This window comes from Phyllobates terribilis, unplaced genomic scaffold (genome assembly GCF_046119375.1).
Source record: "Phyllobates terribilis strain yellow unplaced genomic scaffold, ASM4611937v1 Scaffold_5__5_contigs__length_657084704, whole genome shotgun sequence".
In the NCBI taxonomy this organism is placed as follows: domain Eukaryota; kingdom Metazoa; phylum Chordata; class Amphibia; order Anura; family Dendrobatidae; genus Phyllobates; species Phyllobates terribilis.
The window spans coordinates 371,722,866-371,749,453 of record NW_027362765.1 but is presented as its reverse complement, the minus strand read 5'-3'; the positions used below and the strand labels follow the sequence as shown (position 1 = coordinate 371,749,453).

Here is a 26,588-nt window from a genome sequence, read left to right as displayed (position 1 = left end):
TTTGCCACTCCTAATATTGTAGCAATTTCTCGGATGGGTTTTTTCTGTTTTTGCAGCTTAAGGGATGGCTTGTTTCACCTGCATGGAGAGCTCCTTTCACCGCATGTTTACTTCACAGCAAAACCTTCCAAATGCAAGCACCACACCTCAAATCAACTCCAGGGCTTTTATCTGCTTAATTGAGAATGACATAACGAAGGGATTGCCCACACCTGTCCATGAAATAGCCTTGGAGCCAATTGTCCAATTACTTTTGGTCCCTTTAAAAACAGGGTGGTACATGTTAAGGAGCTGAAACTCCTAAACCCTTCATCCAATTTTAATGTGGATACCCTCAAATGAAAGCTGAAAGTCTGAACTTCAACTGCATCTGAATTGTTTTGTTTAAAATTCATTGTGGTAATGTCTAGAACCAAAATTAGAAAAATGTTGTCTCTGTCCAAATATATATGGACTTAACTGTACTTCAGCTGAATGTGCGTCCAAGGAAGCACATCCAGTTAAAGTTTGCATTGGCATCAGCAGGCCCCTCATCTGCACAACCTCTGTGACCGAGATCGTTACGCCCCTGTCTCCTGGATATAAAGCTAGAGAAGTTTGCCTAATATGTGCAGTAAAGCAGAAAAGTATGTGCCCCGCGGAGCATTTGTCCCTTCCTTATTGATTGCTTGAGTGCAGGTTCAGACCACTCAGGACAAATGGGCTTAGGTCAAGCTGAGGCTGCCCTTATGGCAGGTGACGGTATGTTGACTGTTGTTTTTAGGTAGATGAACAAATCATGATGACCTATTCAAGGAAGGGGATAGCAGTGGGCACTGGAATTGTCCCCTGAGAGGCCACATCTTGACTTGGCCCCTATTGTATAAAAAGCGCCTCTTATCTGAGCTGCCTCTCATCAGTTGGCCACCAGCAGTAGATCATAAATTTGCGTTGGGTGGCGCTCAAGGGCGGACACAAACAGAAGAATAATATATTGTCCCTTTGTAGCCCAGTAGCTCCTTAGGCACAATTTCAGTTGTTTTGAAGGTAGAAGTGGCCCCTTTACCCCTTGGACCCCGATGCAGCTGCTCAGGTTGCACCAATGGTGTGTCCGTCCCTGGTAGTGGTAGCTCCGCCAGGACCCGTGGAGGTGACGATCATGACTTGATTCTTGAAGTTTGATAACCCCCGACTGGTAAAGAATAAATCTTATATTACATAGGACAATCTCTGGGGCCTGACTGCGGCTCGGCTGCCAGATCATCCATTAAACACTAAAGCTTATAAAATATGCACAACATGCGGCTCCTCCACCACGAGTGCGACCACCGCCAGGACCATTGTACAGTAACACGAGATCATCCAGGAGGCGGCGCACAAAGTATCTGCCTGATACTGGAAGAGGATGAACACCAGGGGAGAACACGAGTGTTACAGTTCGGGGTCTACATTGTACATTGGTCTACATTGTAGCCAGTTGTAGCTGTGAAGTTTTCCAACCTGGGTGTCGGGCTCCTCATTCTCCAGTTATTTCTGTTTCCGTGTGCACCGAGGAACTCAGAAAGAATCATCCACACCACAAAGTAACAGAAAAAAAGGAAACTGGAGGAGGGAAAACTTCCTTTTTTCTCCGGTGTTCTTGCCAAGTGTCCATGAGGTTCCGTAATAAGATGAGAATTCCGGAGGAAACTAGCAGTTCGGGGAGGTAGAGAATGGGGAGCGTGGAGGTGTGTCTTAATTAAAGGGATGTGACCTAATTAAACGGGTGTGGCAAATATGGTCTTGGGATCATTTTGTTTCCAAAGTTTAGACCCTCCTCCTGGCGTAGTCATCTATGACTGATGTACAAGGGATATGTCATCACTTAAAGGGGTTTTCCACTTTAATGAATGTGTTTTTATACTTGTAAAATAACAAACTGTCATGCAAGGTGTAGGAAAGACAAAGTGCAGCTCAAAGGGAAGAGGGAAAAGGAGGCCCAGACTCTAGAGAAATGGGGTAGGGGAGACCTCCTAGGCTGACCTTATATCACCCAGTCTCCCCTAACGTCCCTATATTGGTTCTGCACCAATCGCCGCACAGAACCCTCGCCCTGTCTTTCCCTGGCGTTTGACCCTGGCTAGGGAAAGGAGGGGATGAGCACTAGTCGATCCCCACTGACAGCTAAAGACAACAAGGGGGAACAAACAAGGGAAAATAGCTTAGCTTTAGTCGACTTCAGAGAGATGAACACACGTCCTCTTAGCACCAGAGAGGAAGAATTACTGCACTTGCTCCAAGCCTTCAGAAGGGGTCATGTGAGTATCACTGGCACCTCCCTCTAGCAAACAGCAGGTATTTATTTATACACCCACACCAGGATGTTAATTAGCAAGAGGAAGGTAGCCGCTGGGTCCTAGAGAGACAGCTTCTAAGAAGGTGTCTGTAATGCCAAATGAAGGGATCTCCTGCAACCAACTGCAGGGCGACTGTCTGTCACTTCTGACACACCCGTGACACAAACATAGCAGATACTCTATCCTCCCCAAGTGCAGAGTCGACTCTTTGTGGCTGCTCGGGGCTTTGTGTATTGGCTGCAGCGGTGACAAAATGTCTACCACACACATCACCACTGCAGCCAATCACTAAGCGCAGAGTCTGTGCTGTTATTGACGCTTAGTGATTGGCTACAGCGGTGATGTATGCAGTAGTTGCAGACAAAAGATAGAAATGGCACAGAGTCAGCTCTGTACCCGGGACAGATGAGTTTCTGTTTGTTAATTTACAGGTGTAAAAGCTTTTGTTATAGTTGAAAATCCCTTTAACCCTTTTTCCTGGGCTGCCTGACTTCCAGTTCACCACTAGATGGCAGCATCGCTGTTATAACTGGGTCCTGTGCAGTTTTACCACTAGGAGGCAGCGTGGCCATGTAATATTCACACGTATTAAGTTACAATCAATTATTTAGCAAGTGCTTTTCCCTGAATAAAACATTTTCTCCATTCGTTCTACTGGCAGAGCGAGAACAGAGGGCAGCGAGCACCGAGGAGGCAGAGAAGGAAAGCAATGATTCATAACTTAATTTAAAATGCCAGCTGCAGATATTGCAGAATACATTATCCATAGCGTATTGGTTACTGAATCATCAGATAAATGGGGCTAGCATTCCCCAGCACCAGGCGGAGGGACGGGCGGACGCGGGGGTGTCCATGTTCTGCATAGGGCAGGAGTAGCAATTTTTCCATAACTCCTTTTACTTGGTGCTTATGAAGGAGTAAAGATGAGCGAAACTCACGATTTTGTCTTCCGGCAGATTGACTCGATTCGATCAGATCTGAAAAAATCCGTCCAAACTAAAAGTGCCCGAATTGCTGTTTATCCAGACCCAAAAGCATAATAAATGGGGGGGCAGAGAAGGGGTTAAAAGCTAATGAAACACATTGTACTCCCCTGTCCTAGGCCCTCGTCTGACTCCTTTCACCATCGCAACTTTGCAACTTTCCGCGCCGGTCTTTGGTTTTTCTGGCGTTGAAGTGTCGCCACATGGGCGTAGGATCAGAGACTGACATCTGGAAAGGCGGTGTGAGGAGAGCAGCCAGGACAGGCCAGTCCAAAGCCCTGTATAGCATGGCAATATTATATTCAGTATGGCAGTATTATTTGTTTCCTCTTTGGCACTATTAAATCTTGTATAATAGTATTATTTGTGCACGGTTTGGATTATTATATTCCATATGATGACAGTATTTTTTGGGCACTCTATGGCACTCTTATATTCTGTGTGGCAGTATTATTTGTGCACTGTATGGCACTGTTATATTCTGTGAGGCAGTATTATTTGTGCACTGTATGGCACTGTTATATTCTGTGTGGCAGTATTATTTGTGCACTGTATGGCACTGTTATATTCTGTGAGGCAGTATTATTTGTGCACTGTATGGCACTGTTATATTCTGTGTGGCAGTATTATTTTAGCACTGTATGGCACTGTTATATTCTGTGTGGCAGTATTATTTTAGCACTGTATGGCACTGTTATATTCTGTGTGGCAGTATTATTTGTGCACTGTATAGCACTGTTATATTCTGTGTGGCAGTATTATTTGTGCACTGTTTGGCACTGTTATATTCTGTGTGGCAGTATTATTTGTGCACTGTATAGCTCTGTTATATTCTGTGTGGCAGTATTATTTGTGCACTGTATAGCTCTGTTATATTCTGTGTGGCAGTATTATTTGTGCACTGTATAGCTCTGTTATATTCTGTGTGGCAGTATTATTTGTGCACTGTATAGCTCTGTTATATTCTGTGTGACAGTATTATTTTAGCACTGTATGGCACTGTTATATTCTGTGTGTCAGTATTATTTGTGCACTGTTTGGCACTGTTATATTCTGTGTGGCAGTATTATTTGTGCACTGTTTGGCACTGTTATATTCTGTGTGGCAGTATTATTTGTGCACTGTATAGCACTGTTATATTCTGTGTGGCAGTATTATTTTAGCACTGTATGGCACTGTTATATTCTGTGTGGCAGTATTATTTGTGCACTGTATGGCACTGTTTATATTCTGTGTGGCAGTATTATTTTAGCACTGTATAGCACTGTTATATTCTGTGTGGCAGTATTATTTGTGCACTGTATAGCACTGTTATATTCTGTGTGGCAGTATTATTTGTGCACTGTATAGCTCTGTTATATTATGTGAGGCAGTATTATTTGTGCACTGTATAGCTCTGTTATATTCTGTGAGGCAGTATTATATGTGCACTGTATGGCAGTTATATTATGTGAGGCAGTATTATTTGTGCACTGTATAGCACTGTTATATTCTGTGTGGCAGTATTATTTGTGCACTGTATAGCTCTGTTATATTCTGTGTGACAGTATTATTTTAGCACTGTATGGCACTGTTATATTCTGTGTGGCAGTATTATTTGTGCACTGTTTGGCACTGTTATATTCTGTGTGGCAGTATTATTTGTGCACTGTATAGCTCTGTTATATTCTGTGTGGCAGTATTATTTGTGCACTGTATAGCTCTGTTATATTCTGTGTGGCAGTATTATTTGTGCACTGTATAGCTCTGTTATATTCTGTGTGGCAGTATTATTTGTGCACTGTATAGCTCTGTTATATTCTGTGTGACAGTATTATTTTAGCACTGTATGGCACTGTTATATTCTGTGTGGCAGTATTATTTGTGCACTGTTTGGCACTGTTATATTCTGTGTGGCAGTATTATTTGTGCACTGTTTGGCACTGTTATATTCTGTGTGGCAGTATTATTTGTGCACTGTATAGCACTGTTATATTCTGTGTGGCAGTATTATTTTAGCACTGTATGGCACTGTTATATTCTGTGTGGCAGTATTATTTGTGCACTGTATGGCACTGTTTATATTCTGTGTGGCAGTATTATATGTGCACTGTATGGCAGTATTATTTTAGCACTGTATAGCACTGTTATATTCTGTGTGGCAGTATTATTTGTGCACTGTATAGCACTGTTATATTCTGTGTGGCAGTATTATTTTAGCACTGTATGGCACTGTTATATTCTGTGTGGCAGTATTATTTGTGCACTGTATGGCACTGTTATATTCTGTGTGGCAGTATTATTTGTGCACTGTTTGGCACTGTTATATTCTGTGTGGCAGTATTATTTGTGCACTGTTTGGCACTGTTATATTCTGTGTGGCAGTATTATTTGTGCACTGTATAGCACTGTTATATTCTGTGTGGCAGTATTATTTTAGCACTGTATGGCTCTGTTATATTCTGTGAGGCAGTATTATTTGTGCACTGTATAGCACTGTTATATTCTGTGTGGCAGTATTATTTGTGCACTGTATAGCACTGTTATATTCTGTGTGGCAGTATTATTTGTGCACTGTATAGCTCTGTTATTTTCTGTGTGACAGTATTATTTTAGCACTGTATGGCACTGTTATATTCTGTGTGGCAGTATTATTTGTGCACTGTATGGCTCTGTTATATTCTGTGTGGCAGTATTATTTGTGCACTGTTTGGCACTGTTATATTCTGTGTGGCAGTATTATTTGTGCACTGTATGGCTCTGTTATATTCAGTGTGGCAGTATTATTTGTGCACTGTATAGCACTGTTATATTCTGTGTGGCAGTATTATTTGTGCACTGTATAGCACTGTTATATTCTGTGTGGCAGTATTATTTGTGCACTGTATAGCACTGTTATATTCTGTGTGGCAGTATTATTTGTGCACTGTATAGCTCTGTTATATTCTGTGAGGCAGTATTATATGTGCACTGTTTGGCAGTTATATTATGTGAGGCAGTATTATTTGTGCACTGTATGGCTCTGTTATATTATGTGAGGCAGTATTAATTGTGCACTGTTTGACACTGTTATATTCTGTGTGGCAGTATTATTTTAGCACTGTATGGCACTGTTATATTCTGTGTGGCAGTATTATTTGTGCACTGTATGGCTCTGTTATATTCTGTGAGGCAGTATTATTTGTGCACTGTATAGCACTGTTATATTCTGTGTGGCAGTATTATTTGTGCACTGTATAGCTCTGTTATATTCTGTGTGGCAGTATTATTTGTGCACTGTATGGCACTGTTATATTCTGTGTGGCAGTATTATTTGTGCACTGTATGGCTCTGTTTTATTCTGTGTGGCAGTATTATTTGTGCACTGTTTGGCACTGTTATATTCTGTGTGGCAGTATTATTTGTGCACTGTATAGCACTGTTATATTCTGTGTGGCAGTATTATTTGTGCACTGTATAGCACTGTTATATTCTGTGTGGCAGTATTATTTGTGCACTGTATAGCTCTGTTATATTCTGTGAGGCAGTATTATATGTGCACTGTATGGCAGTTATATTATGTGAGGCAGTATTATTTGTGCACTGTATGGCTCTGTTATATTATGTGAGGCAGTATTATTTGTGCACTGTTTGGCACTGTTATATTCTGTGTGGCAGTATTATTTGTGCACTGTTTGGCACTGTTATATTCTGTGTGGCAGTATTATTTGTGCACTGTATAGCACTGTTATATTCTGTGTGGCAGTATTATTTTAGCACTGTATGGCACTGTTATATTCTGTGTGGCAGTATTATTTGTGCACTGTATAGCACTGTTATATTCTGTGTGGCAGTATTATTTGTGCACTGTATAGCTCTGTTATATTCTGTGTGGCAGTATTATTTGTGCACTGTATAGCACTGTTATATTCTGTGTGGCAGTATTATTTGTGCACTGTATAGCACTGTTATATTCTGTGTGGCAGTATTATTTGTGCACTGTATAGCACTGTTATATTCTGTGTGGCAGTATTATTTGTGCACTGTATAGCTCTGTTATATTCTGTGTGACAGTATTATTTTAGCACTGTATGGCACTGTTATATTCTGTGTGGTAGTATTATTTGTGCACTGTATAGCACTGTTATATTCTGTGTGGCAGTATTATTTGTGCACTGTATAGCACTGTTATATTCTGTGTGGCAGTATTATTTGTGCACTGTATAGCTCTGTTATATTCTGTGTGGCAGTATTATTTGTGCACTGTATAGCTCTGTTATATTCTGTGTGACAGTATTATTTTAGCACTGTATGGCACTGTTATATTATGTGTGGCAGTATTATTTGTGCACTGTATGGCTCTGTTATATTCTGTGAGGCAGTATTATTTGTGCACTGTATAGCACTGTTATATTCTGTGTGGCAGTATTATTTGTGCACTGTATAGCTCTGTTATATTATGTGAGGCAGTATTATTTGTGCACTGTATAGCTCTGTTATATTCTGTGAGGCAGTATTATATGTGCACTGTATGGCAGTTATATTATGTGAGGCAGTATTATTTGTGCACTGTATAGCACTGTTATATTATGTGAGGCAGTATTATTTGTGCACTGTATAGCTCTGTTATATTATGTGAGGCAGTATTATTTGTGCACTGTATAGCTCTGTTATATTCTGTGAGGCAGTATTATATGTGCACTGTTTGGCAGTTATATTATGTGAGGCAGTATTATTTGTGCACTGTATGGCTCTGTTATATTATGTGAGGCAGTATTATTTGTGCACTGTTTGACACTGTTATATTCTGTGTGGCAGTATTATTTTAGCACTGTATGGCACTGTTATATTCTGTGTGGCAGTATTATTTGTGCACTGTATGGCTCTGTTATATTCTGTGAGGCAGTATTATTTGTGCACTGTATAGCACTGTTATATTCTGTGTGGCAGTATTATTTGTGCACTGTATAGCTCTGTTATATTCTGTGTGACAGTATTATTTTAGCACTGTATGGCACTGTTATATTCTGTGTGGCAGTATTATTTGTGCACTGTATGGCTCTGTTTTATTCTGTGTGGCAGTATTATTTGTGCACTGTTTGGCACTGTTATATTCTGTGTGGCAGTATTATTTGTGCACTGTATAGCACTGTTATATTCTGTGTGGCAGTATTATTTGTGCACTGTATAGCACTGTTATATTCTGTGTGGCAGTATTATTTGTGCACTGTATAGCTCTGTTATATTCTGTGAGGCAGTATTATATGTGCACTGTGTGGCAGTTATATTATGTGAGGCAGTATTATTTGTGCACTGTATGGCTCTGTTATATTATGTGAGGCAGTATTATTTGTGCACTGTTTGGCACTGTTATATTCTGTGTGGCAGTATTATTTGTGCACTGTTTGGCACTGTTATATTCTGTGTGGCTGTATTATTTGTGCACTGTATAGCACTGTTATATTCTGTGTGGCAGTATTATTTTAGCACTGTATGGCACTGTTATATTCTGTGTGGCAGTATTATTTGTGCACTGTATAGCACTGTTATATTCTGTGTGGCAGTATTATTTGTGCACTGTATAGCTCTGTTATATTCTGTGTGGCAGTATTATTTGTGCACTGTATAGCACTGTTATATTCTGTGTGGCAGTATTATTTGTGCACTGTATAGCCCTGTTATATTCTGTGTGGCAGTATTATTTGTGCACTGTATAGCACTGTTATATTCTGTGTGGCAGTATTATTTGTGCACTGTATAGCTCTGCTATATTCTGTGTGACAGTATTATTTTAGCACTGTATGGCACTGTTATATTCTGTGTGGCAGTATTATTTGTGCACTGTATAGCACTGTTATATTCTGTGTGGCAGTATTATTTGTGCACTGTATAGCACTGTTATATTCTGTGTGGCAGTATTATTTGTGCACTGTATAGCTCTGTTATATTCTGTGTGGCAGTATTATTTGTGCACTGTATAGCTCTGTTATATTCTGTGTGACAGTATTATTTTAGCACTGTATGGCACTGTTATATTATGTGTGGCAGTATTATTTGTGCACTGTATGGCTCTGTTATATTCTGTGAGGCAGTATTATTTGTGCACTGTATAGCACTGTTATATTCTGTGTGGCAGTATTATTTGTGCACTGTATAGCTCTGTTATATTATGTGAGGCAGTATTATTTGTGCACTGTATAGCTCTGTTATATTCTGTGAGGCAGTATTATATGTGCACTGTATGGCAGTTATATTATGTGAGGCAGTATTATTTGTGCACTGTATAGCACTGTTATATTATGTGAGGCAGTATTATTTGTGCACTGTATAGCTCTGTTATATTATGTGAGGCAGTATTATTTGTGCACTGTATAGCTCTGTTATATTCTGTGAGGCAGTATTATATGTGCACTGTATGGCAGTTATATTATGTGAGGCAGTATTATTTGTGCACTGTATAGCACTGTTATATTATGTGAGGCAGTATTATTTGTGCACTGTATGGCTCTGTTATATTCTGTGTGGCAGTATTATTTGTGCACTGTATAGCACTGTTATATTATGTGAGGCAGTATTATTTGTGCACTGTATGGCTCTGTTATATTCTGTGAGGCAGTATTATTTGTGCACTGTATAGCTCTGTTATATTCTGTGTGGCAGTATTATTTGTGCACTGTATAGCACTGTTATATTCTGTGTGGCAGTATTATTTGTGCACTGTATAGCTCTGTTATATTATGTGAGGCAGTATTATTTGTGCACTGTATAGCTCTGTTATATTCTGTGAGGCAGTATTATATGTGCACTGTATGGCAGTTATATTATGTGAGGCAGTATTATTTGTGCACTGTATAGCACTGTTATATTATGTGACGCAGTATTTTTTGTGCACTGTATAGCTCTGTTATATTATGTGAGGCAGTATTATTTGTGCACTGTATAGCTCTGTTATATTCTGTGAGGCAGTATTATATGTGCACTGTATGGCAGTTATATTATGTGAGGCAGTATTATTTGTGCACTGTATAGCACTGTTATATTATGTGAGGCAGTATTATTTGTGCACTGTATGGCTCTGTTATATTCTGTGAGGCAGTATTATTTGTGCACTGTATAGCTCTGTTATATTCTGTGTGGCAGTATTATTTGTGCACTGTATAGCACTGTTATATTCTGTGTGGCAGTATTATTTGTGCACTGTATAGCTCTGTTATATTATGTGAGGCAGTATTATTTGTGCACTGTATAGCTCTGTTATATTCTGTGAGGCAGTATTATATGTGCACTGTATGGCAGTTATATTATGTGAGGCAGTATTATTTGTGCACTGTATAGCACTGTTATATTATGTGAGGCAGTATTATATGTGCACTGTATGGCAGTTATATTATGTGAGGCAGTATTATTTGTGCACTGTATGGCTCTGTTATATTCTGTGAGGCAGTATTATTTGTGCACTGTATAGCTCTGTTATATTCTGTGTGGCAGTATTATTTGTGCACTGTATAGCACTGCTATATTCTGTGTGGCAGTATTATTTGTGCACTGTATAGCTCTGTTATATTATGTGAGGCAGTATTATTTGTGCACTGTATAGCTCTGTTATATTCTGTGAGGCAGTATTATATGTGCACTGTATGGCAGTTATATTATGTGAGGCAGTATTATATGTGCACTGTATGGCAGTTATATTATGTGAGGCAGTATTATTTGTGCACTGTATGGCTCTGTTATATTATGTGAGGCAGTATTATTTGTGCACTGTATGACACTATTTTTATGAGATCAGTTTGGATGAAAGACAATGTGAATGGGGGGTTTTCTGCAGTAAAATACGTATAAGTAACAAGTTCCTGACAATCGATGACTCGGTGCTTATAAGAACGCTCGATCCCATTTATCAGCCCATGTAATCACGCCGGCGACCACCTGATAAACGGAGAACACGCAGAACATCCTGCCACACTAGGCCCTATGGGGCCGCATTATACTGTATGGAGGACCATGGGGGCTGCAATATATTGTGTGGAGGACTATGAGGAGTGCAATATACTATATGGAGGACTATGGGGTGCATTTCATTGCATGGAGAACCATGGGGAGTGTATTTTATTGCATAGAGGATTATGGTGGGCGCATTATACTATATGGAGGATTATGGTGGGCGCATTATACTATATGGAGGATTATGGGGGCGCATTACACTATATGGAGGATTATGGGGGGCGCATTATACTATATGGAGGATTATGGGGGCGCATTACACTATATGGAGGATTATGGGGGGCGCATTATACTATATGGAGGATTATGGGGGCGCATTATACTACATGGAACGCTATGTGGGGCCATTATAATATTTGGAGGGTTATGTGGGACCATTATACTGTGTGAAAGGAATTATACAGTATGAAGGTTTGTGTGGGGGCCATCTTACTGTTTGGAGGGCTAGTGCGGACCATTACAATGTACGTAGGCCCTTTAATGTGCATGCAAGGCTGTGTGGGAGTCACAATCGGGGGGATCATACTGTGTTGGGGTCACCATACTTTGCCTTGGGAGTTGAGGTGGGGTACAGTAGGGTCATTATACTGTGCATGTGGAGGAATTCACTATGGGGGCACTTTTGTTGGCATCATACTTTTTATGGGGGCAATGAAAGAGGCATCTAGGACTTCAGCAGGAGGAAAATTACTATGTAAAGCCTGGAAAGTTGTGAGATCTGCTCTTCTGTAACCCCGACAATCATTTACTTTTTTTTTGGGGGGGGGGGGGGGGGGCAATTGGAACTTCTGCTATGGGGCCCCATGATTTCTATGTACGCCCCTGCCGGGCACTTGAAGTTCCCGCGGAGGCCCGGGCAGCACATCGCTGGCGGCGGCTCATCTCAGCAGGCAGCTCCGGTAATTGTGTCCTGTTGTGATGTGCCATTGTGCCGACACTGCCACCCGGGCCGTGGTGCCGGTGCATGATGCTGGCTGAGGAGCTGCCGCTTCTGCAGACAGTCTGCTCTGCAGCATAATTGATGATGGCGGGCGGCAGGCGGCGAGGCGGGCGGCGGGATCATAGTTTAGGCGCAGACGCACAGTCAGCAGCTGCCGCCAGTACTGTGTTCTGTGCTGTGCACAGACAGTACAGCCAGCGGGCAGCAGTGCCAGCCTGACAGAGCCCAGACTGCCTGAGTCTCTGACTAGTCTGTGACTGTTGTCACTGGTCAGACATGATGGCAGGCAGCAGCAGGGAGGGACACAGTGGCGTCTGAATCCCAGACATGGGCTGCATCAGGCACTACAGCATTGCATATGGGCCATATGCAATGCTGCAGTGCCTGCTGCAGCCCAGTTCTGTGTGGGCCGCTCCCATCCCCCCCCCACCCCATATACAATGCTGCAGCCCTGTGGTCTGTGTGGGCCGCTCCCATCCCCCCCACCCCATATGCAATGCTACAGCCCTGTGGTCTGTGTGGGCCACTCCCACCCCACCCCACCCCCATATGCAATGCTGCAGCCCTGTGGTCTGTGTGGGCCGCTCCCACCCCCCCCCACGCCCATATGCAATGCTGCAGCCCTGTGGTCTGTGTGGACCGCTCCCATCCCCCCCACCCCCATATACAATGCTGCAGCCCTGTGGTCTGTGTGGGCCGCTCCCACCCCCCCCACACACACCCCCATATGCAATGCTGCAGCCCTGTGGTCTGCGTGGGCCACTCCCACCCCCCCCACCCCCATATGCAATGCTGCAGCCCTGTGGTCTGTGTGGACCGCTCCCATCCCCCCCACCACCATATACAATGCTGCAGCCCTGTGGTCTGTGTGGGCCGCTCCCATCCCCCCCCACCCCCATATGCAATGCTGCAGCCGTGTGGGCCGCCCCCATCCCCCCCCACCCCCATATACAATGCTGCAGCCCTGTGGTCTTTGTGGGCCGCTCCCATCCCCCCCACCCCCATATGCAATGCTGCAGCCCTGTGATCTGTGTGGGCCGCTCCCATCCCCCCCACCCCCATATACAATGCTGCAGCCCTGTGGTCTGAGTGGCCCTTTCCCACCCCCCCACCCCCATATGCAATGCTGCAGCCCTGTGGTCTGTGTGGGCCGCTCCCATCCCCCCCACCCCCATATGCAATGCTGCAGCCCTGTGATCTGTGTGGGCCGCTCCCATCCCCACCCCCACCCCCATATACAATGCTGCAGCCCTGTGGTCTGTGTGGGCCACTCCCACTCCCCCCCACCCCCATATACAATGCTGCAGCCCTGTGGTCTGTGTGGGCCGCTCCCACCCCCCCCCCACACCCCCATATGCAATGCTGCAGCCCTGTGGTCTGTGTGGGCCGCTCCCATCCCCCCCACCCCCATATATAATGCTGCAGCCCTGTGGTCTGTGTGGGCCGCTCCCATCCTGCCCCACCCCCATATGCAATGCTGCAGCCCTGTGGTCTGTGTGGGCCGCTCCCATCCTGCCCCACCCCCATATGCAATGCTGCAGCCCTGTGGTCTGTGTGGGCCGCTCCCATCCCCCCACCCCCATATACAATGCTGCAGCCCTGTGGTCTTAGTGGGCCGCTCCCATCCCCCCCACCCCCATATGCAATGCTTCAGCCCTGTGGTCTGTGTGGGCCGCTCCCATCCCCCCCACCTCCATATGCAATGCTGCAGCCCTGTGGTCTGTGTGGGCCGCTCCCATCCCCCCACCCCCATATGCAATGCTGCAGCCCTGTGGTCTGTGTGGGCCGCTCCCATCCCCCCACCCCCATATGCAATGCTTCAGCCCTGTGGTCTGTGTGGGCCGCTCCCATCCCCCCCACCCCCATATGCAATGCTTCAGCCCTGTGGTCTGTGTGGGCCGCTCCCATCCCCCCCACCCCCATATGCAATGCTGCAGCCCTGTGGTCTGTGTGGGCCGCTCCCATCCCCCCACCCCCATATACAATGCTGCAGCCCTGTGGTCTTAGTGGGCCGCTCCCATCCCCCCCACCCCCATATACAATGCTGCAGCCCTGTGGTCTGTGTGGGCCGCTCCCACCCCCCCCCACACCCCCATATGCAATGCTGCAGCCCTGTGGTCTGTGTGGGCCACTCCCACCCGCCCCCCCACCCCCATATATAATGCTGCAGCCCTGTGGTCTGTGTGGGCCGCTCCCATCCTGCCCCACCCCCATATGCAATGCTGCAGCCCTGTGGTCTGTGTGGGCCGCTCCCATCCTGCCCCACCCCCATATGCAATGCTGCAGCCCTGTGGTCTGTGTGGGCCGCTCCCATCCCCCCACCCCCATATACAATGCTGCAGCCCTGTGGTCTTAGTGGGCCGCTCCCATCCCCCCCACCCCCATATGCAATGCTGCAGCCCTGTGGTCTGTGTGGGCCGCTCCCATCCCCCCCACCTCCATATGCAATGCTGCAGCCCTGTGGTCTGTGAGGGCCGCTCCCATCCCCCCCCTCACCCCCATATACAATGCTGCAGCCCTGTGGTCTGTGTGGGCCGCTCCCATCCCCCCACACCCCCATATGCAATGCTGCAGCCCTGTAGTCTGTGTGGGCCGCTCCCATCCCCCCCACCCCCATATACAATGCTGCAGCCCTGTGGTCTGAGTGGGCCGCTCCCATCCCCCCCACCCCCATATGCAATGCTGCAGCCCTGTGGTCTGTGTGGGCCGCTCCCATCCCCCCACCCCCATATGCAATGCTGCAGCCCTGTGGTCTGTGTGGGCCGCTCCCATCCCCCCCCCCACCCCCATATACAATGCTGCAGCCCTGTGGTCTGAGTGGCCCTTTCCCACCCCCCCACCCCCATATGCAATGCTGCAGCCCTGTGGTCTATGTGGGCCGCTCCCATCCCCCCCACCCCCATATGCAATGCTGCAGCCCTGTGGTCTGTGTGGGCCGCTCCCATCCCCCCCCACCCCCATATGCAATGCTGCAGCCCTGTGGTCTGTGTGGGCCACTCCCACCCCCCCCCACCCCCATATACTATGCTGCAGCCCTGTGGTCTGTGTGGGCCGCTCCCACCCCCCCCCCACCCCCATATACAATGCTGCAGCCCTGTGGTCTGTGTGGGCCGCTCCCATCCCCCCCCTCACCCCCATATGCAATGCTGCAGCCCTGTGGTCTGTGTGGGCCGCTCCCATCCCCCCCACCCCCATATGCAATGCTGCAGCCCTGTGGTCTGTGTGGGCCGCTCCCATCCCCCCCCACCCCCATATACAATGCTTCAGCCCTGTGGTCTGTGTGGGCCACTCCCATCCCCCCACCCCCATATGCAATGCTGCAGCCCTGTGGTCTGTGTGGGCCGCTCCCATCCCCCCACCCCCATATGCAATGCTGCAGCCCTGTGGTCTGTGTGGGCCGCTCCCATCCCCCCCACCCCATATGCAATGCTGCAGCCCTGTGGTCTGTGTGGGCCGCTCCCATCCCCCCCACCCCATATGCAATGCTGCAGCCCTGTGGTCTGTGTGGGCCGCTCCCATCCCCCACCCCCACCCCCATATACAATGCTTCAGCCCTGTGGTCTGTGTGGGCCACTCCCATCCCCCCACCCCCATATGCAATGCTGCAGCCCTGTGGTCTGTGTGGGCCGCTCCCATCCCCCCACCCCCATATGCAATGCTGCAGCCCTGTGGTCTGTGTGGGCCGCTCCCATCCCCCCCACCCCATATGCAATGCTGCAGCCCTGTGGTCTGTGTGGGCCGCTCCCATCCCCCCACCCCCATATGCAATGCTGCAGCCCTGTGGTCTGTGTGGGCCGCTCCCATCCCCCCCACCCCATATGCAATGCTGCAGCCCTGTGGTCTGTGTGGGCCACTCCCATCCCCCCCACCCCCATATGCAATGCTGCAGCCCTGTGATCTGTGTGGGCCGCTCCCATCCCCCCACCCCCATATGCAATGCTGCAGCCCTGTGGTCTGTGTGGACCGCTCCCATCCCCCCCACCCCATATGCAATGCTGCAGCCCTGTGGTCTGTGTGGGCCGCTCCCATCCCCCCCCCCACCCCCATATACAATGCTTCAGCCCTGTGGTCTGTGTGGGCCACTCCCATCCCCCCCACCCCCATATGCAATGCTGCAGCCCTGTGGTCTGTGTGGGCCGCTCCCATCCCCCCACCCCCATATGCAATGCTGCAGCCCTGTGGTCTGTGTGGGCCGCTCCCATCCCCCCACCCCATATGCAATGCTGCAGCCCTGTGGTCTGTGTGGGCCGCTCCCATCCCCCCACCCCCATATGCAATGCTGCAGCCCTGTGGTCTGTGTGGGCCACTCCCATCCCCCCCACCCCCATATGCAATGCTGCAGCCCTGTGGTCTGTGTGGGCCGCTCCCACCCCCCCCCACCCCCATATGCAATGCTGCAGCCCTGTGGTCTGTGTGGGCCGCTCCCATCCCCCCACCCCCATATGCAATGCTGCAGCCCTGTGGTCTGTGTGGGCCACTCCCATCCCCCCCACCCCCATATGCAATGCTGCAGCCCTGTGGTCTGTGTGGACCGCTCCCATCCCCCCCACCACCATATACAATGCTGCAGCCCTGTGGTCTGTGTGGGCCGCTCCCATCCCCCCACCCCCATATGCAATGCTGCAGCCCTGTGGTCTGTGTGGGCCGCTCCCATCCCCCCACCCCCATATGCTATGCTGCAGCCCTGTGGTCTGTGTGGGCCGCTCCCATCCCCCCACCCCCATATGCTATGCTGCAGCCCTGTGGTCTGTGTGGGCCGCTCCCATCCCCCCACCCCCATATGCTATGCTGCAGCCCTGTGGTCTGTGTGGGCCGCTCCCATCCCCCCACCCCCATATGCTATGCTGCAGTGCCTGCGGCAGCCCTGTGGTCTTATTTCAAGGCAGTTTGTCTGCAGGAATTTACCCCTACAAACCTTTTATATGTGCTACATGGAATGGGGGGGGGGAGCTACATGAAACTTGGGGAAACGGCCGTGACGGGGGGGGAAGATATTGGATGAGAGGGGGGCACGACCTGGGGGGGACGTGATGGGGGGTGAGAGTGGGCGTGACCGGGGGGAGGGGCACGACCACTGACAGTGCCTAGGGCAGCGGAAACTCCAAATATGGCCCTGCCTTTGCTCAGTATTGAGTAGAAGCCCCCTTTTGAGCTAGTACAGCCATGAGTCTTCTTGGGAATGATGCAACAAGTTTTTCACCCCTGGATTTGGGGATCCTCTGCCATTCTTCCTTGCAGATCCTCTCCAGTTCCGTCAGGTTGGATGGTGAACGTTGGTGGACAGCCATTTTCAGGTCTTCCCAGAGATGCTCAATTGGGTTTAGGTCAGGGCTCTGGCTGGGCCAGTCAAGAATGGTCACAGAGTTGTTCTGCAGCGACTCCTTTGTTATTTTAGCTGTGTGCTTAGGGTCATTGTCTTGTTGGAAGGTGAACCTTCGGCCAAGTCTGAGGTCCAAAGCACTCTGGAAGAGGTTTTCATCCAGGATTTCTCTGTACTTGGCCTCATTCATGTTTCCTTCAATTGCAACCAGTCGTCCTGTCCCTGCAGCTGAAAAACACCCCCATAGCATGATGCTGCCACCACCATGTTTCACTGTTGGGATTGTATTGGGCAGGTGATGAGCAGTACCTGGTTTTCTCCACACATACTACTTAGAATTATCACCAAAAAGTTCTATCTTCATCTCATCAGACCAGAGACTCTTATTTCTCATAGTCTGGGAGTCCTTCATGTGTTTTTGAGCAAACTCTATGCAGGCTTTCATATGTCTTCCACTGAGGAGAGGCTTCTGTCAGGCCGCTCTGCCATAAAGGCCCGACTGGTGGAGGTCTGCAGTGATAGTTGACTTTGTGGAACTTTCTCCCATCTCCCTACTGCATCTCTGGAGCTCAGCCCCAGTGATCTTGGGGTTCTCCTTTACCTCTCTCACCAAGGCTCTTCTCCCACGATTGCTCAGTTTGGCTGGACTGCTAGGTCTAGGAAGACTTCTGGTGGTCCCAAACTTCTTCCATTTAAGGATTATGGAGGGCACTGTGCTCTTAGGAACCTTGAGTAATGCAGAAATTCTTTTGTAACCTTGGCCAGATCTGTGCCTTGCCACAATTCTGTCTCTGAGCTCCTTGGGCAGTTCCTTTGAGCTGATGATTCTCATTTGGTCTGACATGCACTGTGAGCTGTGAGGTCTTATATAGACAGGTGTGTGCCTTTCCAAATCAAGTCCTATCAGTTTAATTAAACACAGCTGGACTCCAATGATGGAGTAGAACCATCTCAAGGAGGATCACAAGGAAATGGACAGCATGTGACTTAAATATGAGTGTCTGAGCAAAGGGTCTGAATACTTATGACCATGTGATATTTCAGTTTTTCTTTTTTAATAAATTTGCAAAAATTTCTACATTTCTGTTTTTGTTCAGTCAAGATGGGGTGCAGAGTGGACTTTAATGAGAAAAAATGAACTTTTTAGAATTTATCAAATGGCTGCAATGAAACAAAGAGTGAAAAATTTAAAGGGGTCTGAAAACTTTCTGTACCCCCTGTATGTGGCAGTATTATGAAGCTACAATTAGGCAGAATAATCTGTGTTTACAAAAAGCTATTATTATGTAAGCAAGATGTAACCGTATTGTGGACACTGTATGGAATTATTTCAGTACTGTATGGTATTATCATGTTTGTTACTGTATGTAATTATTTTTATGCACTGTATGATAATACAATTTAGGCAATGCATAGTACTTTTTCAGTATTGTATGGTAGTGTTATTTAGGCACTCTATGGCACTATTTCAGTACTGTACAGTGCTATTATTTATTCACTGTATAACACTATTGCAGTACAATATGGTGGCAATAATTAAGCACTGTATGGCACTAATTCAGTACTGTACAGTACTATTTAGGCACTGTGCAACACTATTCCAGTACTATATGGTAGTATTAAGCACTATATAGCACTATTTCAGTACTGTATGGTAATATTATTTATTCACTGTTTGACTGCTTAACACTATTGCAGTCCACTATGGCAGTATGTGTACGGCATGGCACAATATCAGTACTTTATGGTAGTATTATATAGGCACTGTCTATCAGTACTAGAAGTATGTACTCACTGTATGGCAGTATATCAGTACTGTATGCTCATATTATTTAGGCACAGTCTGGGACTATAGCAGACAGTACTAGAAGGAAGTATGTATGACACTGCTTAAATAATTCCACCATACTGTACTGCAACAAAGTCTGGCACAATATCAGTACTATATTATAGAATTATATAGGCACTGTCTGGCACTATATCAGTACTAGAAGTATGTACGAACTGTATGTCAGTATATCAGTACTGTATGCTAGTATTATTTAGGCACTGGCTGGGACTATATCAGTACTAGGAGGAAGTATGTATGACACTGTTGTAGTACAGTATGGTGGTATTATTTAAGCAAAGTCTGGCACAATATCATTACTTTATGGTAGTATTATTTAGGCACTGTCTGGCACCATATCAGTACTAGAAGTATGTACAAACTGTATGTCAGTATATCAGTACTGTATGCTAGTATTATATAGGCACTGTCTGGCACTATATCAGTACTAGGAGGAAGTATGTATGACACTGTTGCAGTACAGTATGGTGGTATTATTTAAGCAAAGTCTGGCACAATATCATTACTTTATGGTAGTATTTAGGCACTGTCTGGGACTATATCAGTACTAGAAATATATACGCACTGTATGGCAGTATATCAGTACTGTATGGTAGTATTATATAGGCACTGTCTAGGATTATATCAGTACTAGGAGGAAGTATGTATGACACTGTTGCAGTACAGTATGGTAGTATTATTTAAGCAAAGTCTGGCACAATATCAGTACTGTTTGGTAGTATTATATAGGCACTGTCTGGCACCATATCAGTACTAGAAGGTAGTATGTACGTACTCTCTGGTCCTATTATTAGGGCAGTTTACACTCTATGAGCTCTAGTAATGGCATATTTTAGCACAGCTGTCTATATTATGGCTGTGGATGGAGCTGTGACCATCCTGTGGGGTGGTATATCGGTAGTATTACATGTAAAGCAGAGGGGAGTAGCAATGGACAGTCTCCATACAGGGCGCCCATCCCTCTAATCTCTGAACAGTTTCTCATTTTCCCGGCATCGCACATTTTCTCGTCTTCTCATCTTCTCCATCTGAATCATCGTCTTCTCCCTCAGAACCAGCAATTTCGTGAATTCCTTCTCACCAAGCTGATTAACGCCGAGGTTAGCTGTTACCGAGCGGAGCGGTTCTCCAGGCTGCAGGTGAGTGGCGGGTGTCTCATTACCGCACGACGGCCGGCGGAGTGGTCACCGGGCAGAGCTGCAGCCGCCACCTCCTTGTATTGTGTCTTTCCACGTCTCTTCTCGCTCGCCAGGAGCGCACGCGGAGCTGTCTCATTGACACCTTGTACGACGAGCTCTTTCTGCACAGTCAGAGCGTCCTGGGGTCTCTGGAGGAAAATCCCGCAGATAAACTGGAGAATCCGTCTAGCGGATTCCTGGAAAACTTCAAGGTGAGTGACAATGAGCGATACGAAGCCGGCGTTGGAGACCGCCCTGCAGTCCCTTATCGGGAGACATCCGCCGGAGACATAACAGATGATTTGCAGGGTGTGCAGCAATCTTTATACAGCGCGCTCTTAAAGGAGTCGTGGGGCTTTTACATCACACGTCCTCCGTGAATGTAAATGATAAACAGCGCCACACTGGTGCTCAGGTTATGTCTGGTATTGCAGCCCAGCTCCATTGAAATGAATGAGGATCATATTTATTCTCCGTGCCTAGTCCAGGGATTTACAGACATTGTCATCACTCTCTGTCCCCATCGGAGCTCACCAGCTAAATTCATTATGTCTTTGGAGAGTGGGAGAAAAGCAGAGTGCCCGGAGGAGTCGCTGAGCCCCTGAGCTGCAATTCCATATATAACCAGTGGTCAGAGGTGGCGCTGTTTTGGAAGACCCATGCACAAGAGTGGAGCTGTTTTCAGAAGAAAAAAAGCTGCCATGTTTTTCTTATTCTGTACAACTCCTTTAAGTATGATAGATTCAATAGGCTCCCAATCATCCATTCTGGCATAAAATAGTTTAAAATGTCACAAAAAAATCGTAGTTGGGATTTTTGGTGTTTTGACGCCAATGTTGACTTTTTGACAAGTGGGTGGAGTTTGCCAAGGGGTTGGGCGTAACACAACTCTCGATGAATCGGGGTCTAAGGACAAACATGACATTTAGTTATCTGGATTCTGCCACCTAGTGGACAGTATTGGTATCTACACTCATTCAGCGACTGGATTTCTGAGCATTGGGGTGATAAATAGGGGGGTCTTGGCCAAGCAAAAACTGTTATTCTGCCCACTACTGACAGCACTGAGAATATTGAATTTATAGAAATATATACATGTCTGTTAACGATCTGTTTCGCAGACCTTCTCGCTTTCCCTGAGGAGCCCCCAGAGGTCTCGTGACGCTCTTTCACAAGGATGCAGAAGTGCCAGCATCGCAATAGACAATGTCTCGGAGGAGAAGAGGTGCGCCAAGGGAGCAGATCGACCTAAAAGGAACCACAAGTCATCTCCCCTAAAATACAATGATGGGAGTAGTTGATAATTATAGTTTTTTCTAAAAAGTTATTTTGCCGCCTCGACCTCACTTTCCGCCTTTGCTCCATAGAGGATTCTTGTAACACTACATTGTAGGGGGATTCTGGATGGAAATCTCTGCGTCCCCTGTAAACTATTACATCGGTGTTTTCAATCTTTAATCTGCAGCAGATTAATATCTGTTGTGACAGAGTGACTGGTGTTATATACAAGTGGAGGTATGTTCACTCTAGCTGCTAGCCTGTGTGAACTGAAACAAACCTTCTGCTAGCATGTTATATGCTGGGGGATAACTCACTTAAAGGGTGTGTTTTTTTGTGAATGGCAAAGAGGGTGGGAAGCCATTCACACTACCTCCCCTAAGGGTGTGGCTGAGCAAGTTTAAATGCTCAGTCACTGTTTTTTTTTCTAGAGTGTGTGTGGTCTGGAGAGTGAAGTCTCCAGGCTGTGTTTAGTGAAGCCAGAGAGCAACACCGAAGGACTGATCTTTGGTGAGACTTCACTGTGCTACCTGGAACGGGCGAAGCCCCACTCGCTAATGGGCTCTGTTATATTTTATCTTTTGCTTTTCCGTTACCCCAGAAAGGGCCTGTTTATTTTTGTGGAACCCTGAGGGAGCTTATGCCGTCCAAATAAACCAGCAGGAAGTTAACCCAAGATGTGTGTCCTGTGTCTGCCTCTGGGACAGCCGAGCAAGACGCTTTACCACACTGTACAATCTGATTGGTTACTCTAAATAACATTGTAGCATTTTTTTCCAAAATAATTTCAATTTCATGATCTTTTTCAAAAAGGGAAGGGAAATGTTTGCAGCAGCAATTTGATTAATCGATTTCTACTTTGATATGTATGAAGGCATCTTCCAAATCAGACGGCCGAATTCTGCAGGAAGCCCCTCCCCTCGAACTCCTCATCCAATAGCAGCAGTTTCTGCAGCGCACAAGGCAGCGAGAGCTCCCCAGAGGAGAAGGTGACGGTGAGACCTCCACACTCTGCTGTAAATATATATATATATCTGATGTTTAATCTGTGAAAACCTCATTGTGGAATAGATAAAAGCCATCTGCATACAGAGATCTGTGGTTGCTGACAGATGCACCCACACATGTAATGATTATATGTTTGCATGGCCGAATGGTGGTTACTACCTAATGCCTTGTGCCAGGAAAAATAGTCAGACAATGGTGAATACTATGCTATGGGGAATACTATGGGCTATGTTGGGGCTACGATACTGTGTGAGGGACTGTGAGGGAATATCATACTGTATGGGGGGGCTGTGAGGGGACATCATACTATGTGTGGGCAGTGATGGGCCATCATACTGTATCAGGGGCTGTGAGGGGACAACATACTATATGGGGGGCTGTGAGGGCCATCATACTATATGTGGGGCTGTAAGGGGACATCATACTATGTGGGGGGCTGTGAGGGGACATCATACTGTATGGAGGGCTGTGAGGGGACATCATATTATGTGGGGGACAGTGAGGGGCCTTCATACTGTATGGAGCACTGTGAGGGGACATCATACTCTGTGGGGGGCAGTGAGGGGCCGTCATACTGTATGGGGGACTGTGAGGGGACAGCATACTATGTGGGGGGCTGTGAAGGGACATCATACTGTATGGGGGGCTGTGAGGGGACATCATACTATGTGGGGGACAGTGAGAGGCCATCATACTGTATGTAGCACTGTGAGGGGACATCATACTATGTGGGGGGCTGTGAGGGACATCATACTCTATTGGGGGCTGTGAGGGGACATTATATTATGTGGGGGACAGTGAGGGGCCATCATACTGTATCGGGGGCTGTGAGGGGACAACATACTATATGGGGGGCTGTGAGGGCCATCATACTATATGTGGGGCTGTAAGGGGACATCATACTATGTGGGGGGCTGTGAGGGGACATCATACTGTATGGAGGGCTGTGAGGGGACAGCATATTATGTGGGGGACAGTGAGGGGCCTTCATACTGTATGGAGCACTGTGAGGGGACATCATACTCTGTGGGGGGCAGTGAGGGGCCGTCATACTGTATGGGGGGCTGTGAGGGGACAGCATACTATGTGGGGGGCTGTGAAGGGACATCATACTGTATGGGGGGCTGTGAGGGGACATAATACTATGTGGGGGACAGTGAGGGGCCATCATACTGTATGTAGCACTGTGAGGGGACATCATACTATGTGGGGGGCTGTGAGGGACATCATACTCTATTGGGGGCTGTGAGGGGACATTATATTATGTGGGGGACAGTGAGGGGCCATCATACTGTATCGGGGGCTGTGAGGGGACAACATACTATATGGGAGGGCTGTGAGGGCCATCATACTGTATGTGAGGCTGTGAGGGGACATCATACTATGTGGAGGGCTGTGAGGGGACATCATACTATGTGGGGGACAGTGAGGGGCCATCATACTGTATGGAGCACTGTGAGGGGACATCATACTATGTGGGGGGCTGTGAGGGGACATCATACTGTCTGGAGGGCTGTGAGAGGACATCATACTGTATGGATGGCGGTGAGGGAACATCATACTATGTGGGGGACAGTGAGGGGCCATCATACTGTATGGAGCACTGTGAGGGGACATCATACTATGTGGGGGGCTGTGAGGTCATTACAGTTTTGTATTCTCTCTCTAGGACAATGTCCTGAAATGAATGCGGAAGACGTCACCCTGAGTAAGATCGGAGATGACAAAGCATCATACAGTGCAATACACATACCTCTGACTCACCATGGAAGAAATAGGAAAGAATTACCATCTCTAATGGCATCACACATATATAATGTTCACTACATTTATATTAGGTAATGGACCCCTGCTGCCACCAAGACAAATACAATGCAAAAAAAAAAAGAGAAAACGAATTATGTTCATTCTCTTCTAATTAATATTTTTAGGGGATCATTGTAGACTAGCAGGAGTTTACTACATACAGATTTATACAGCCACCACTAGGGGGAGCTCACTACATACAGATTTATACAGCCACCACTAGGGGGAGCTCACTACATACAGATTTACACATCCACCACTAGGGGAAGCGCACTACTTACAGATTTATACAGCCACCACTAGGGGGAGCTCACTACATACAGATTTATACAGCCACCACTAGGGGGAGCTCACTACATACAGATTTATACAGTCACCACTAGGGGGAGCTCACTACATACAGATTTATACAGCCATCACTAGAGGGAGCTCACTGCATACAGATTTATACAGCCACCACTAGGGGGAGCTCACTACATACAGATTTACACATCCACCACTAGGGGGAGCTCACTACATACAGATTTACACATCAACCACTAGGGGGAGCTCACTACATACAGATTTATACAGCCACCACTAGGGGGAGCTCACTACATACAGATTTATACAGCCATCACTAGGGGGAGCTCACTACATACAGATTTATACAGCCACCACTAGGAGGAGCTCACTACACACAGATTTATACAGCCACCACTAGAGGGAGCTCACTACATACAGATTTATACAGTCACCACTAGATGGAGCGCACTACATACAGATTTATACAGCCATCACTAGGGGGAGCTCACTACATACAGATTTATACAGCCATCAGTAGAGGGAGCTCACTACATACAGATTTATACAGACACCACTAGGGGGAGCTCACTACATACAGATTTATACATCCACCACTAGAGGGGAGCTCACTACATACAGATTTATACATCCACCACTAGGGGGGAGCTCACTACATACAGATTTATACAGCCATCACTAGGGGGAGCTCACTACATACAGATTTATACAGTCACCACTAGGGGGAGCTCACTACATACAGATTTATACATCCACCACTAGGGGGAGCTCACTACATATAGATTTATACAGCCACCACTAGGGGGAGCTCACCACTTACAGATTTATGCAGTCACCACTAGGGGAAGCACACTACATACAGATTTATACATCCACCACTAGAGGGAGCACACTACATGCAGATTTATACATCCACCACTAGGGGGAGCTCACCACATAAAGATTTATACAGTCACCACTAGGGGGAGCTCACTACATACAGATTTAAACAGTCACCACTAGGGGGAGCTCACTACATACAGATTTATACAGCCATCACTAGAGGGAGCTCACTACATACAGATTTATACATCCACCACTAGGGGGAGCTCACTACATACAGATTTATACAGCCACCACTAGAGGGAGCTCACTACATACAGATTTATACATCCACCACTAGGGGGAGCTCACCACATAAAGATTTATACAGTCACCACTAGGGGGAGCTCACTACATACAGATTTATACAGTCACCACTAGGGGGAGCTCACTACATACAGATTTATACAGCCACCACTAGGGGGAGCTCACTACATACAGATTTATACAGCCATCACTAGAGAGAGCTCACTACATACAGATTTATACAGCCACCACTAGAGGGAGCTCACTGCATACAGATTTATACAGTCATCACTAGGGGGAGCTCACTACATACAGATTTATATAGCCACCACTAGGGGGAGCTCACTACATACAGATATATACAGCCACCACTAGAGGGAGCTCTCTACATACAGATTTATACAGCCACCACTAGAGGGAGCTCACTACATACAGATTTATACAGCCACCACTAGAGGGAGCTCACTACATACAGATTTATACAGTCACCACTAGAGGGAGCTCACTACATACAGATTTATACAGCCACCACTAGAGGG

The 26,588-nt window shown here is 46.7% G+C and overlaps 1 protein-coding gene across 3 annotated transcripts in view; it reads left to right on the top strand.

Annotated features, from left to right (window-relative positions):
- LOC141273214 (rap1 GTPase-activating protein 1-like) overlaps positions 1–26,387 on the top strand; it is a 92,918-nt gene extending 66,531 nt beyond the window's left edge. For 2 of the 3 annotated variants that reach the window (XM_073684781.1, XM_073684783.1), the window contains exons 15-19: positions 20,422–20,508; positions 20,622–20,759; positions 21,669–21,772; positions 22,700–22,841; positions 24,503–26,387. In XM_073684781.1, coding sequence (XP_073540882.1) covers positions 20,422–20,508; positions 20,622–20,759; positions 21,669–21,772; positions 22,700–22,841; positions 24,503–24,520 — 489 coding nt within the window. In that variant the 3' untranslated portion in view covers positions 24,521–26,387. The remainder of the gene's footprint in view (positions 1–20,421; positions 20,509–20,621; positions 20,760–21,668; positions 21,773–22,699; positions 22,842–24,502) is intronic. The other variant, XM_073684782.1, reaches the window with a different exon arrangement.
- The last annotated feature ends 201 nt before the right edge of the window (positions 26,388–26,588 follow it).